The sequence below is a fragment of the Zeus faber genome, assembly GCF_960531495.2.
Source record: "Zeus faber genome assembly, chromosome: 6".
Lineage (NCBI taxonomy): Eukaryota > Metazoa > Chordata > Actinopteri > Zeiformes > Zeidae > Zeus > Zeus faber.
The window spans coordinates 1968903-1982398 of NC_137201.1; the positions used below are offsets into that span (position 1 = coordinate 1968903).

Sequence of the window (13496 nt, forward strand, 5' to 3'; positions counted from 1 at the left end):
TGATATTGACGCTATTTATCAGTCCCTAAAGGAATATAAGTGAAAGTGGATCCGGGGAAAGCACCAACAAGCATGCAGGGCCAGCTGAAGTGACCATCTGTGTTTTGGTCAGATACTGTAAGAGCTCTCCCTTATCTGAGACACCAGGTCGTCCTCTAGTGTTCTGGATCTATTCTCTTTCTCTCATACAAATATTGCCATAGAAACCTGGCAACATTGCCAAACATTACTGCTCCTCCCACACAAGGCTTCATAGCCTTCAGAGCAGAGGTCTTACAAAGTCAGTTGTTTGGTAGTTGAATGTGTGTCCTTGCTTGCTCAAACTAGAGTGAGCAGCAGTTCGGGGACGTAAGCAGCATAGTTCATGGGGCGGGGATTAAGAGGAGATTACTGGACTAACTTGCATTAATCAACAACTGTTGCTATATCAGCTTCAATTTGCTAAACAGATCAAATATTACTTATTTCACCTTCAATTGGCCATGTGAAATAAAAGCACCAGGTCTTACCTTGGTTATATGGTTGCATGTTGATACGTGTCGATTCAGAGGTTCATAGTGCTGTTCCTGAATCTCTTTTTTTAAACTCCACCACAAGCAAACATCTCAATATCCTACGTAATTTCCTATCCTATACGTTTACTTACATTTTATCACAGTGTGGTCCATACAAATGAGATCAATACAGTATATTTTCTCAATATTGCCATTAAAGATCTAAGCATGGCATTAAAACATAAGCAGTAAACTTGAAAACAAACATCTGATTACAGGAACATTGAAACTCTTTAACTGTAGCCCGTGTGGGCAATGCCTCACGTACACGAAAGCACTTTCGCAAGGATATTCAAGTCTGAGATGAATGTTCAAGATAATAAGAATTGTGACAAAATCTCTTGTCTTCAGTGTCGTGACGAACATGTTCCTGTCATGAGCACTCATTGATTTTTGATGGTGAGAAACTAGTCTGAGACTGATTTTCACACTCTGTCCTGTAAACACAAACCCTAACCCTAACCCTAGTGTAACCCTAACCCTAAACACAAAGCTAGTTCTAAATGTGGTGTCACAATCCTATCTTGTGAGACAGTTAGAGTTCAAAGAATAGCCGAGGAAAGTCTGATCGAGAAAAATTACTGTTGTTTTTCAAAAATTTGGAGTGATTTATGTAATGCAATGGGGTTTTTTTCAGGGTGTTGACCTAGTTCCTTCTACGGTATTTACACACACTGGAAGCAGTTAAAGAATTCCATCAATGTTATTTATGCCACTGTTTTTTGCCACTTTGACTGGAGTGTTTGTTTGTGTGTGTGTGTGTGCGTGCGTGTGTGCGTGCGTGCGTGTGTGTGTGCGTGTGTGTGTGTGTGTGTGTGTGTGTGTGTGTGTGTGTGTGTGCGCGCGTGTGTACTGCATTTTAACAATCTGTGGTTAACAAAAAAGAAAATACAGATATGTGTTCAGAGATGTTAATGATGTGAAAGAAACATTTGTACATTTTGAAGTTTTTTGTCATTTTTGTTTTTGTAAATGAATGGATGGCACCCTCAACATTTAAAAACATGCTGTGCACTGACCTGTATACAGACCGTCTGTCTGCAGTTCTATAATTTTCCTCTATCTTGGGGTGAAAAAGGTCAGGCATTCCTTTACCCTTTGAGATTGCAACAGTGTTTTCTAGGTTAAAGTCTTGTACATGAGATGAGATATATGAGAAACAAAACAGAAAGTGATGTATACGACTGAGAAGCTTGAAAAGTCCCTCAGCCTTTGCCAAGATTGTTTATTACAGTTTATGTAGTCAGTGTCCCAAGGGTATTCTCTCATTAAGGGTAGTTCCTCAAAGTGAGTCACCGTTCATTCCCGGTATTAACCATAACAATAAAATCTGTGTGTGTATGTAGCGGTATTTGGAGGGATATTTGATTTCGAAAAAAATGATGGGAAAGTCAAAGCAGAGAACCTTGTTTGGGATTGCTCTTTGGAGCTACTGACGAAGGGTTTACTTTGTTGTGTACAGGGCTTGCATAGTAGGTTCAAGCATTTGAGATGTGTGTGTATGTGTGTGTGCGTTTGTGTGTGCGCGTTTGTGTGTGCAGATTCTGAAACAATACATTGGAGAAGCATTGGGGCGAGGTGGGTGTGGAGTAAGGGCAGGAAGAGGCTGTGATCATCAAGGAAGGGAAGGCTAGAGGAGGGGAGGCGGTGGAGGGCTTTACTTTTTCCTGGCAGTCCACGCTCTCTCTCTCTCCCTCTCTCTCTCTCTCTCTCTCTCTCCTGTCCTCTCTCTTCTCATTTCCTGTCCTTCATCCCGTAGACACAGACAGAGGCAGAATGGTCCCATATCAACAAATGCACTCAGAGAAAAGGAATTGAGAAGGAGAGAGAGTTAAATACAGAGCAGAAATAACAAAGACAAAGAGAGCCAAACAGAGGATAGAGCGATATACCCAGTGACGGGGATTCTTCCAAGGACAGATGGAGGAATAGCGGAAAAGCGGCAGATAAGGCAGTGAAGAGATTGGAGAATTGGCGACAGATTGAAAAGTGAACGCACCAACTCCCCAAATCATTCTGCCCGCATGAGAAACTCCCCTCCCTACGCCCCCGCCTTCCCGGGAAGCAGGTTCGCGAACCAAAGCCGGCAGAAGCCTGGTATTGGTATTTTGAGGTTTTACAGAGGAAGGTTCGGCATTGACTACGACCATGTACACTGGATATGGAGGTATCTATCACTGCTATCTAACACTGCCCTGTCTACAGTTAAAATTGGATTTGTTTTTGCTCAGATTGCGTGTGTGTGTGTGTGTGTGTGTGTGTGTGTGTGTGTGTGTGTGTGTGTGTGTGTGTGTGTGTGTGTGTGTGTGTGTGTGTGTGTGTGTGTGTGTGTGTGTGTGTGTGTGTGTGTGTGGCCTTATATATATATTTTTCTATATATTTACAGTAATATTTAACATATTCATTCACAGACACTTGCAAAGTCTTTTTCTTCATTTCATATTTAGCCATTTTCTGCTTCTGTCATTCTCTACTTGCTACCTGGTGATATCTACATGAATCAGAGACCCTCCCCTGATAACAATGATTGGCATCAACATTTTGATTAAATAACAGGCTAGTTAACTCAGAGAACATCTAACAAAGACACTTTTATACTTAGACTTGTGTTCTAACACTATGTTATAAACATTTCAGAGTGAAATCCTCTTGCTTTAGGTGATTTCCATATTCATTCCAAAAATGTTCTTTCTACAATGCACAATGTACTGTAGATAATCACAATTCACTTATGATTATGTGTTTATATCTACATGTAGCATATAACTAAATATGTACTGTGCATGGACATGTTTATACAGTTGAAAACATAGAAAATCATAACAAACCTAGATTCAAGCCGGTGTACCCAACCTTTTGGCTGGTACTGTATGCCTAGACAAAACCGTGATAAAAACCGGCTTGTGTATTTTATTATAGACATAGTGGGGGATGAAGTTTGATGCCAAAAGTGGTTCTGGACAACTGAGATTTGTGTGTGTGTGTGTGTGTGTGTGTGTGTGTGTGTGTGTGTGTGTGTGCGCGTGTGAGCGTGTCCGCGCGTGTGCGTGCGCCTGTGTGAAACAGGCACAGGTCAGTATATACATAATTTATGTTGTTTAGTAATGAGTATTGTCAGTGCTTATGGGCATGATATTTCAGGAATGGATGGAACTCTGGATGTCAAAGGCTCTTGTACTGTTAGGTGTTTGTATTGATTTAATATTGTTTGGCTGTTGAAAAATGTATTGCTAGCCTGGTTCCTAAACGGGTTTGGGCTGCATTGTTGAGTTTATATGACAATATGGTTTCATAAGAGTAAGAACTGCCATAAAGACTGATGTTCTTCTAAGTTCTTGTTATATAATGACTTATATTTTACTTTTACTCAGATATGTGACAGAACTTGGTGGTACCTTTTATAATCCACCTACAGCCAATTTACTTCCTGCCCTCCCCTATGGAAAATGGATGAAGCGGCTCATTGCTGACACAAACAAAGCTGCTTGTTACCAATACTATCAGCCAATTTAGCATCAATATGGAATCTGAAGGCAAATGTAGGAAGCACACAAAGTTTTTAGGTAGAGGATTTTGTGTAAAGAAGTCGTTTGCCTTTGGAGGAATTGTAACAACTCAACACAACAGATAATTGCGAATGTGAGTGAATGAGACAAAAGAGTGTAGGATATGTGTTTGATCTGATATAGTGCAAAGTGTTTGATTTGGTAATAAGTGGTATCGATTGTAATGTTATCTATTTTGTGATCAAGTTACCTCTTTGGGTTATGGAATATAGTATCCCGATAGGCTTCGTTATTTCTGTTATGAAGTATGGGCTATAAGCTGAAGTGGGCTCTTCCCAAGACTTCCTAGGACATTATACCACCCCTTCCTTCCTTTGTTTCCTTACGCCTAGAGACGTAGAACTTGGGGAAGGGTGGGAAGGAATTTGGGAAGAGTGCTTGGGGGCTTTGGAGTAAATACATAATGGCCATGAATGAATGAAATGAAAGCTTGAAATGAAATGTAAAAAGTTTGGGGAGAGAGAAACGTTGTTTAACATAGGAAAATAAGAAGAATCCAGATCTTTTTCGTTCTCGCTCGGCAAAACGTATAGGGGATATACTGTCCGCCAGACTTGAATGCCAGGAATGGAAAGTATTAGTTACATGTTGTGTTCTTAACCTTTTTGAACTCAGAGAAGTGTCATTTGATCTGAAAGCACTGAAGTCAGGATCCAGGGTACAGATAAATAACATCAGGTTAAAAATGCGAGGTTAAATATAATCTATCTGACACTAAATGTCCTTTGTGATCAGAGGCACATTAGGCGTTCACAATTTCCACTTCAAATACACCAAGGAATACAATGTTTTGTAGCCCAGCCAATGCGGGAAACATTTTTAGCTGCCTTGTGTCTGTTCAAGCATTTCCTGTTGCTCTTTACTTCCCATGAAGAGGTCAAGATGAAGAGAAACTGTGGGACCTGTCCTTCTCCACCGGATTCCCAAATCCTAGCTCTCTCTCTCTCTCTCTCCTTCTCTCTGTGTTTTTCTCTCTCTCCCTCTCCCCTTCTCTCTTATAGTTTTTCTCTTTCTCTTAACTGTTATCAACTAACTCAGTGCTTACATCTGTTTGTTTAACCAAATCAGAATGTTCTTATCTGGACTGTTCAGTCTTGGTCTATAGAGTTAGATTTGAACAGCAAGGGTGCTGTTTAGGGCTGCACAATATATTGTTTCATCATTGCCATTGTGATGTGCGCATGCTCAATAGTCATCACAGGACGTGCAATGTCAAGTAAGGCAAAATTACTTAAACATGTCTCGGCAACTTTTTTGCTGCATGATTTACTCAAATTTAAGGGGTATTGGTAGGGTTGGGTATCAAGAACTGGTTCGAAGTTGGAACCAGTTCCAAATTTACAAGAACCGTGGTTTTGATAACGTTATAGTTTGATAATGATACACATGCATTTCGATTCTGCTTATCGGTTCCCAATTTTTGCAAATATTCAGTCACGCTCCAACTCGCTCACCTTATTTTGTCACAGCACGGAAGCAGACAGCAAATGTTGTAATAGTCCATGAAGCGGCAAGTTCCGAATGTTTGTTTACATCGCTCCCACGTGCAGATTACGTGAGGCACAGTGGCGTAAAATATTGCCGTAAAGCAGTTCTGCTGCTGATTGGCGTCGTAGCGATAGAAACGTATTGGGGTGTGCACACACTTTAACATCCTGGACCATGGCTGACCGCAGCAAACTCACGAAAGTTTGGCTTAGCCTCAATAAATGTACATGTTTTTTACAAATATTTTTCCATTATTTAAATAGTTTTGGTTTATAATTGTTTCCGTTGATCATTCCTTATAGGAAAGAGTAATATTTATTTTTATAAATAAAGGAAAAAGAAACCTTCCTGTCACAGTTGACAGTTTACTGATTATAGCCTAAATGTGCCAAGAATAAAGTTACTATTATTTATTTTCTATACAGAGGAACTCCCCTACAAAATCACCCCAATCATTCTTTGAATTATCCTTTTCAAGTAGAGCTATTCAAGTCATCTTGTGAAAATTCCTGTATGTTTTCATATCGCAATATATATAGAAAGAATAAATAATATATATATTATTGAAAAAAATATATATTGAAATGTCTGTTGCAAGTTTTGTCTGTTGTAAGCTTTTTACAATACCCTGCAGCTCCAGTGCTGTTAGTGTTGATTGTTTTATTTTTACCAAGGTTTGTCATCAATAACTGTGACAAGTAATTCCCAAGCAGTCCTGGACTTGGGGGATAGGTCACTGTGAAAGGGTGCTCCGGCCCAGTGAATGCAAAAACAGTGCCAGTCGGCGTGTATTTATTACAGATGAAACAAAAAAGGGCGGCTATTGCACCAAAGGCTAAATCAAATGCTCGCTGGCAAACAGGGGGCGAGTCCGGCGCGTCTGCTGCGCTCAGCATCCATGTTACTGGGCCTGATCCTGTGTCTCAAACCCACGCACCTCCTCTACTGCGGGAAAAACAGAACCTAAATTACTTCCTGGTCCAGGATCGGACGAATCAGCGGAGCCCATCCGTTGATTCGCCTGATCCCCAGCAGCTGAGCAGCTGAGCGAGGGGAGCCTCCACCGCCTGTCTGCGGCTTGACACCCTTGGTCTGCTACAGTCACAAACTAAACTGACAACTCATGCTGAAAGTTGATAATATAGTCTTTGTGTTAGTCTTATAGTGATGGGTATGCCATCTGTGTATCAATTGGTTGATTGTACCCATAGGTAGTCTGTTTGGGTTTTTCACAAAAAGCTTTGAGCAGTACTGTACCTGTCATCACACAGTGCATATGATGTGTCCGCTGTTGGCAACTGTTGGCAACAACTCTCTGTAGCTATTCAGTTGTTGTTGTGTGACCATTAGGGATTTTACAGTACGGCCGATATACATAGTGACTGTAGATAGCTAGATGGAAAAAGATAGTAAACTTTTCTCAATAGGTCTGTTGATAATCAAACTGTATTCCACTGAGGCCAACATGCCTCATTACACATTAAGATTTTTACAGATGTTTCATCTTTCAAAAAAAAATTAATAAGTTTTTAAAATTAAAAGGTTTGCTAAAAATGTAAGTTTGGGTCTTCACATCCCAAATCCAAATTCAACTCCTGTTTATGGTCATTATCCTTCTCTTTAATAGGCATTACCAATTAATTAGAAATCAAAACATAATATAGTTGTCTTTAAAAGAAGGGGGCGGTGGTGGGCCCCAAAAGAAAAATAAAAAAGCATTAAGGATTAGGTCAGTAGGTTCTGTTACTTATCATAGTAGTGTAATTTCCTGATTTAAAAAATGCACAGAAAACAACAGAGCAAATAGCAATATGTATAGCAAATGGCAGTACCTCTTAAGTATGCTAAGATAGTCAGGCTGGTTGTGATAACCGTGGACTATGTAAAGATCACTAACTCTCCAGTCACCAGTTAGGCAGCCCTTGTGACACTACCTCCATGCTTGAGAGTGGGAACCACCCATGTAGAACGTACTCATCGCTCAAGAAGAATCTTTAATTGTCACGCAACACACCACACTACACTACAACACATACACACATGCACATGCTTTTGGATGGTGGCCAGTGAAATGTGGCCTCTGCATTTGAGCCATCCTTGGCTTGTCCTTCCTCCGGGGGCGCAGCCAGGAGCAGTGAGCAGCATCCGGGGACCTGGTACCAAGTATGGCTGGTCAGACGATGGCCACACAGTCATGTGTGTACAGGGAGTACAGTAGGGGGCTGAGGACGCAGCCCTGGGGGGATCCTGTGTTCAGGGTGAGGGAGCTGGATGTGTGCCTCCCCACCCTAACCACCTGGGGTCTGGCTGTGACGATGATGTGTGCATGTTTTTGGGGGGGTCCTTAATGATGGTAGGCGGAGGAAACCCCATGTGAGCATGCGGAGAACATGCAAACTCCACACAGAAAGGCTCCTATTTGGGGATAACCCACCGGAGCACGGTGCCAACAACGCCCCAGGCGGAAATCGAACCCAGGACCTTGTTGTGAGGCAGCAGTGCAATGTACTGTGCATAGACATGTTTATACAGTTGAAAACATAGAAAATCATAAAAAACCTAGATTCAAGCTGGTGTACTCAACCTTTTGGCTGGTACTGTATGCCTAGCCAAAACTATGACCCCAAAGCCATGATAAAAACCGGCTTGTGTATTTTATGAACCATTACACCTCTTATAGACATAGTGGGGGATGTAGTTTGATGCAAAAAGTGGTTGTGGACGACTGAGATTGTGTGTGTGTGTGTGTGTGTGTGTGTGTGTGTGTGTGTGTGTGTGTGTGTGTGTGTGTGTGTGTGTGTGTGTGTGTGTGTGTGTGTGTGTGTGTGTGTGTGTGTGTGTGTGTTTGTGTGTGTGTGCGCGCGTGTGTGTTGCGGTAAGCTCTATGCAGGGCTTTGTGTTCTAGAATAGTCCTGGAGAGGCTCGAGAGCATTGAACAATAGGTGTGGTGGGAATACGCGCATACATGCCCTCACACACACAGCACAGAAGTACATGGAAGCTTTGGGGTTGTGGGTCGAGTTAGCAGACAAACCATAGCTAGGTGTTTACACAGGGATGTCAAAAACAGAGGGTGACGTTGTGGTTAAATTCCTTTTCTTAGTGAGCCAAATTCAACGGACTGGACAGTGGTACAGGTAGAGAACACACACCCGTTAAAGTCTGTACTGACAAACTGTCTCAAACAAAGAGAGGGGCTGGTGTAGCTGCAACCGTTTCAAGATGGGCGGGCCAGAGAGTAGAGGGCAGACAGGCCTCAGAAGTAGAAATAAGTGAGTCGGAGGGAGAGAAAGGGACAGGAGGAGATGTGTCGACTCCCGGTTACCTGCCTCTCGGGGGATACTGACGCATCTCCAGATGAGGAGGCCCATCCAGGTTAGTGTGCACGTGCGCATAGATGTTCACAAGGATTTGTGTGAAGGCGTCTTATACAGTAAGTTTGTAAGAGGAGGCCTTGGGCAAGGGAAATGTGTTATGTCCTTTTGGAAACATGTTAATATGGTTTCCACTTATAAAAAATATTTTGTTCAAAATGGTTAATAATTATGTATAAAGAGCCCAAGACTGCCCTGTCAAACCTGACAACAACAATGTTCTTTCTTTTATTGGAGCGCTTGGCTAGTCGTTTCATGTTGAGGGAGTACGTATTCAGGGGCTGAGCAGATTATGTTCTCTGAGAGCGATTATATTCTCTTGTCGTGTCTTTTGTACTATGCTTATGTGCACACGGCCCTTAAGAAACATGTTTGGTATTTTGCAACCTCAGAAATGTTGCCATCTTTTATAAATTTATGATATTGATAGCACACCCTTGCTGAACTCTTTACCATTTAAAAAAAAATACCTTTCTGCTCCAGCATCTCACTGCTTGAATGCAGCCCAGCGGACGTTCAAACCTTAACAAATGTTAAATCTCCTTTTCCAAAACCTAAGTGCATTGCAAGCTGATGACAACAATAGAAACTTTTACTGGCGTCATACTCTAACATTTATTGTGGGATACGCTTATCAGCGCAACATTATGTTCTCCTGCCTCAGCCCGATACCCTGATATAGCAGTTGATCAGAGCAGCACCAACTTATTACATACTTACTAGGCTTGTGCCAATTGCCGTATATTGATGGTTGAAGGGATGATCAATGTCTGTTTTTTCCTACTATTAAGGCAAATTACAGTTATCCGAGTGCTCATGAATGCAGCATCACTTCTCCCTCGAATTTCAATTTTCCGAATTCCTGTGAACACTGCATCACTTCCTGCTGTCTCACAACCCGATACAAACTTGGAGCACTTTCTAATCCACCTGAACAAGAGAGCTGTCTGCGTCTGCTAATGTTATACCAGAGAACGAGTCTGCTAGTTAATCAATCACCGATGACAAACTCTTGGACGGATAAAAAAAAATTCATAAAAAATGCTAAAATGGGTCACCAAATATACTTTGTTAATATACCTGGGCGGCCCTCCCAAGTAAAGTCTATGTGTGGGAAACACATTTCACTGGCGGGCTGTGATGTAACTCCTCCCACCCTTCCTACTCTGCCGATCGGATTGCCTATCGGCGATCTCGAGTAGCCACGATTGGACGATATGAAAACATGAAAGAATCGCTCAACCCTAATGCTTACAGTATCCCCACACTTTAGTCTGTATCTATCTAGCACTTTAAAATGGGTACATTTAACAAAGATGGGGATGTTGGGGAGATAGACAGGGAATCTTTCTTTCTTTCTCTTTCTTTCTCTTTGTGTATATCATAGGTAACTTATAAATGGTATACGCACACACAAACACACAAACACACACACACACACACACACACACACACAAACACACAAACACACACACACACACACACACACACACACACACACACACACACACACACACACACACATACACTCACTATAATCCAAGTTTATGCCTAAAACACTTTTCTTGAACCTACAGTTACACAAAAAGATTCCAATGACCTTTTAACTCTGTAGTATACATCTGCTGTGTTCAACCAGATGGTTTTAGCCCCCCTGAACTATCTCCTTTTGTTCAATTTCCTGTCAGGAGTGCTAGAAGCCTCTAACTTCCTAGTGGATTGTGCCGTTTCCTGTGGTGGCGAATGGGATTATGGGGAAGGGGTGTGCAGTTTGAAGTTGCATTTCAGCTGTAGAAACACAGCCGTTTTTATTCAAGCAAAGTCCAGTTAAGTCCAGAGTCAAGCTATCAGGGCCCCTGACAGGGAGCTGGTGATGTGTTTCTTATCACGGTGAGACATGACTCAGGTTAAAGCTTGTCCAGTTTTTTTGTTTCCACAACAAGAGGAAGAAATATCGCCACAAACAGCAATTTACGGGTTCAAACATTTTTGCGCTCAACAGAAGGAAGCAGCTCCATCACCCCAAATGAAAGCCTTGAGCAGCAATGAGTGGTTTTCGGGATTCACAAAGTCAAGCGAAGTCACTTCAGCTAGTTTAATTCTGTTTAATGGAGGAGGAGTGAGACCAACTACACACTTGTTGTAAGAGAGTGACAGAGAAAGTGTCCTCATTTTGCACGGTGCTTGTCTTGCTCAAAAAGAAATTCCAGTAAACAAAATAACCTACATCTAAAAAAAACACTGTTTTTGGTGCGATATTCATAAAACATTCGGGGCTGAAGCACCAGATGCCCACCCCTGACAACGCCACTGCTCACTATTAAAGTAGCATCGCTGTATCTAACAACAAGCTTGTTAGATACGGCGATGGGGATAAACCATTTAACACAATCATTCAGTTCTCATGTTGGAATGGGAGTATAATATACAGACAGAGTACAATAATACAACCATTAAAATAAAAAAAATCAAGAAAAAAAAATGCAAATAAAATAAAATATAAAAAATTGCAATTTAAAACAACTAAGAAGACTAATTGAAGGACTAATTGAAGCTGAAAAGAAAAGCTACACCTATAGTCTGCCTCTAATATTATTTTGTAGCTTGTTCTATAGTACGGAATCATAGTTAAAAAAGGCTGCATCTCCCAATCTTCTTCTGAGTAGGGTGTACTTCTAACAGGCCAGCAGTGGAAGACCTGAGGACACTAGATGGAGCATAGAAGACCAGGGATCCTGTAATGTAGGCTGGACTGAAGCCATTTAGAGATTTGTATACAAGTAATAAGAGGACTTGAAATTTTATTCTATGGGAAACTGGGAGCCAATGCAGTCTATGCAGCCAAATTGTGAATAAGTTGAAGTCTCCCAATGGATTTTTTTTAGAAAGGCAAGGAATAAGGGAATTGCAGTAGTCCGATTGTCTTGTACTGAATGCAAGAGTCAGCTTTTCAGCATCTTTCTGGGCTAGGAAAGTCATACACCAACAGACAATGGTGTGAAATGCTGACTCATGTAAATGTCACAACAGCTTATAGGTATTGTATCCATGTGAGAAGAAGGCTGGACAAACTGACTTACTGCTTACTGCCGACCAGGCAGTAGAGCTCAACAGTGACCCAGACTTGCCAACCTGCACGCATTTTGTGTGCCAATCATGCAATTTTTGGTCAAAATACGCAGGTACAAAATGCCAGCTGAAACTTGCCAAAGAAAAAAATAAAAATAAAAATAAAAATATATATATATAATCATAATTTCCTTACGGTAAACAATACTGAAAAAACTGTATTCTATATTTAAACTACATCCCTTGGATTGGACCAGATGCTACGACCTTTTGCTTATGGTTCTGTAACCACTCTCCTCACGTACCACACATACTGCAGTTGATGCTCAAAAAAGAGAGCAAAATAAATAAAATGTCAGCTGTTTGGAGGTACTTCAAGGTAAACTAATAAGATTAGATACATTATTTATCTATTGCCTGACAAAATTCGAAAACTGCAGACTGCGTATCTATCGCTGTCACTACAGCAGAGCGTCTGCTCTGGTTGTTCCTACAGCACGAGCTCTGCTCCTGATGAAAGGTTCGACCCTTTTTTTGAGACTCAGTTCTTGACGAGTCACTCTGTAAAAGGAGTCGTTCGATTTAATTTAGTCGGTTTAATGCACAGTGAACGAAGGAGGTTTTCCAGTGATTACAATGTATTTCGGAATGGCAAGTACCATATACATATAATAGAAAGGTATATTTGCACTTAAAAATGAAAGAGACTTTAATTTGTAGATTGGACTGGACATTTTCATGTTAGCTATATGTTGTGTCCTACCTAAATAAATAAATGACTGATTCTTCCCACTCTTGTTCACTGGAAGTCCTCCTTCACTCACTATATCTACATCTGCGTCTGCACCATTGACCCACTGCAGTCCACATACCGGCCAAACAGATCCACGGACGAGGTGGTCTTCCAGGTTCTGAACGCCTCGCTCATGCACCTGGATGGCCAGAAGGGGGGCTATGTGAGATTGCTGTTTATTTGCTACAGTTCAGCCTTCAATACCATGGTCCCCACCAGACTGGCTGTCAAGCTGCTGGAGCTAGGACTGAACACTCCGCTGTGTGCCTGGATCCTGGACTTTCTCACAGCCAGACCCCAGGTGGTAAGGGTGGGGAGGCACACATCCAGCTCCCTCACCCTGAACACAGGATCCCCCCAGGGCTGCGTCCTCAGCCCCCTACTGTACTCCCTGTACACACATGACTGTGTGGCCAGGTTCAGCTCCAACACCATCATCAAGTTTGCTGACGACACCATCGTGATGTGCCTGATCACTGACGACGACAAGAAGGCCTACCGTAAGGAGCTGATGGACCTGTCACTCTGGTGTCAGGACAACAGCCTCCTCCTGAACGTTAGCAAAACTAAGCAGCTGATTGTGGACTTGGGAGAGGACTACAAACGAGGATGCACATGCTATTGGTGATTAATGGGACTTTTATCGACAGGG

At 41.8% G+C, this 13496-nt stretch overlaps 1 protein-coding gene across 2 annotated transcripts in view; it reads left to right on the forward strand.

Moving 5' to 3' along the window:
• Nucleotides 1–2420: 2420 nt before the first annotated feature.
• The window catches only part of ripor1 (RHO family interacting cell polarization regulator 1), a 62158-nt gene continuing 51082 nt past the window's right edge, over nucleotides 2421–13496 (forward strand). For both annotated transcript variants that reach the window (XM_080003055.1, XM_080003056.1), the window contains exon 1: nucleotides 2421–2721. In XM_080003055.1, the coding sequence (XP_079859181.1) occupies nucleotides 2703–2721 (19 nt within the window). In that variant the 5' untranslated portion in view covers nucleotides 2421–2702. The remainder of the gene's footprint in view (nucleotides 2722–13496) is intronic.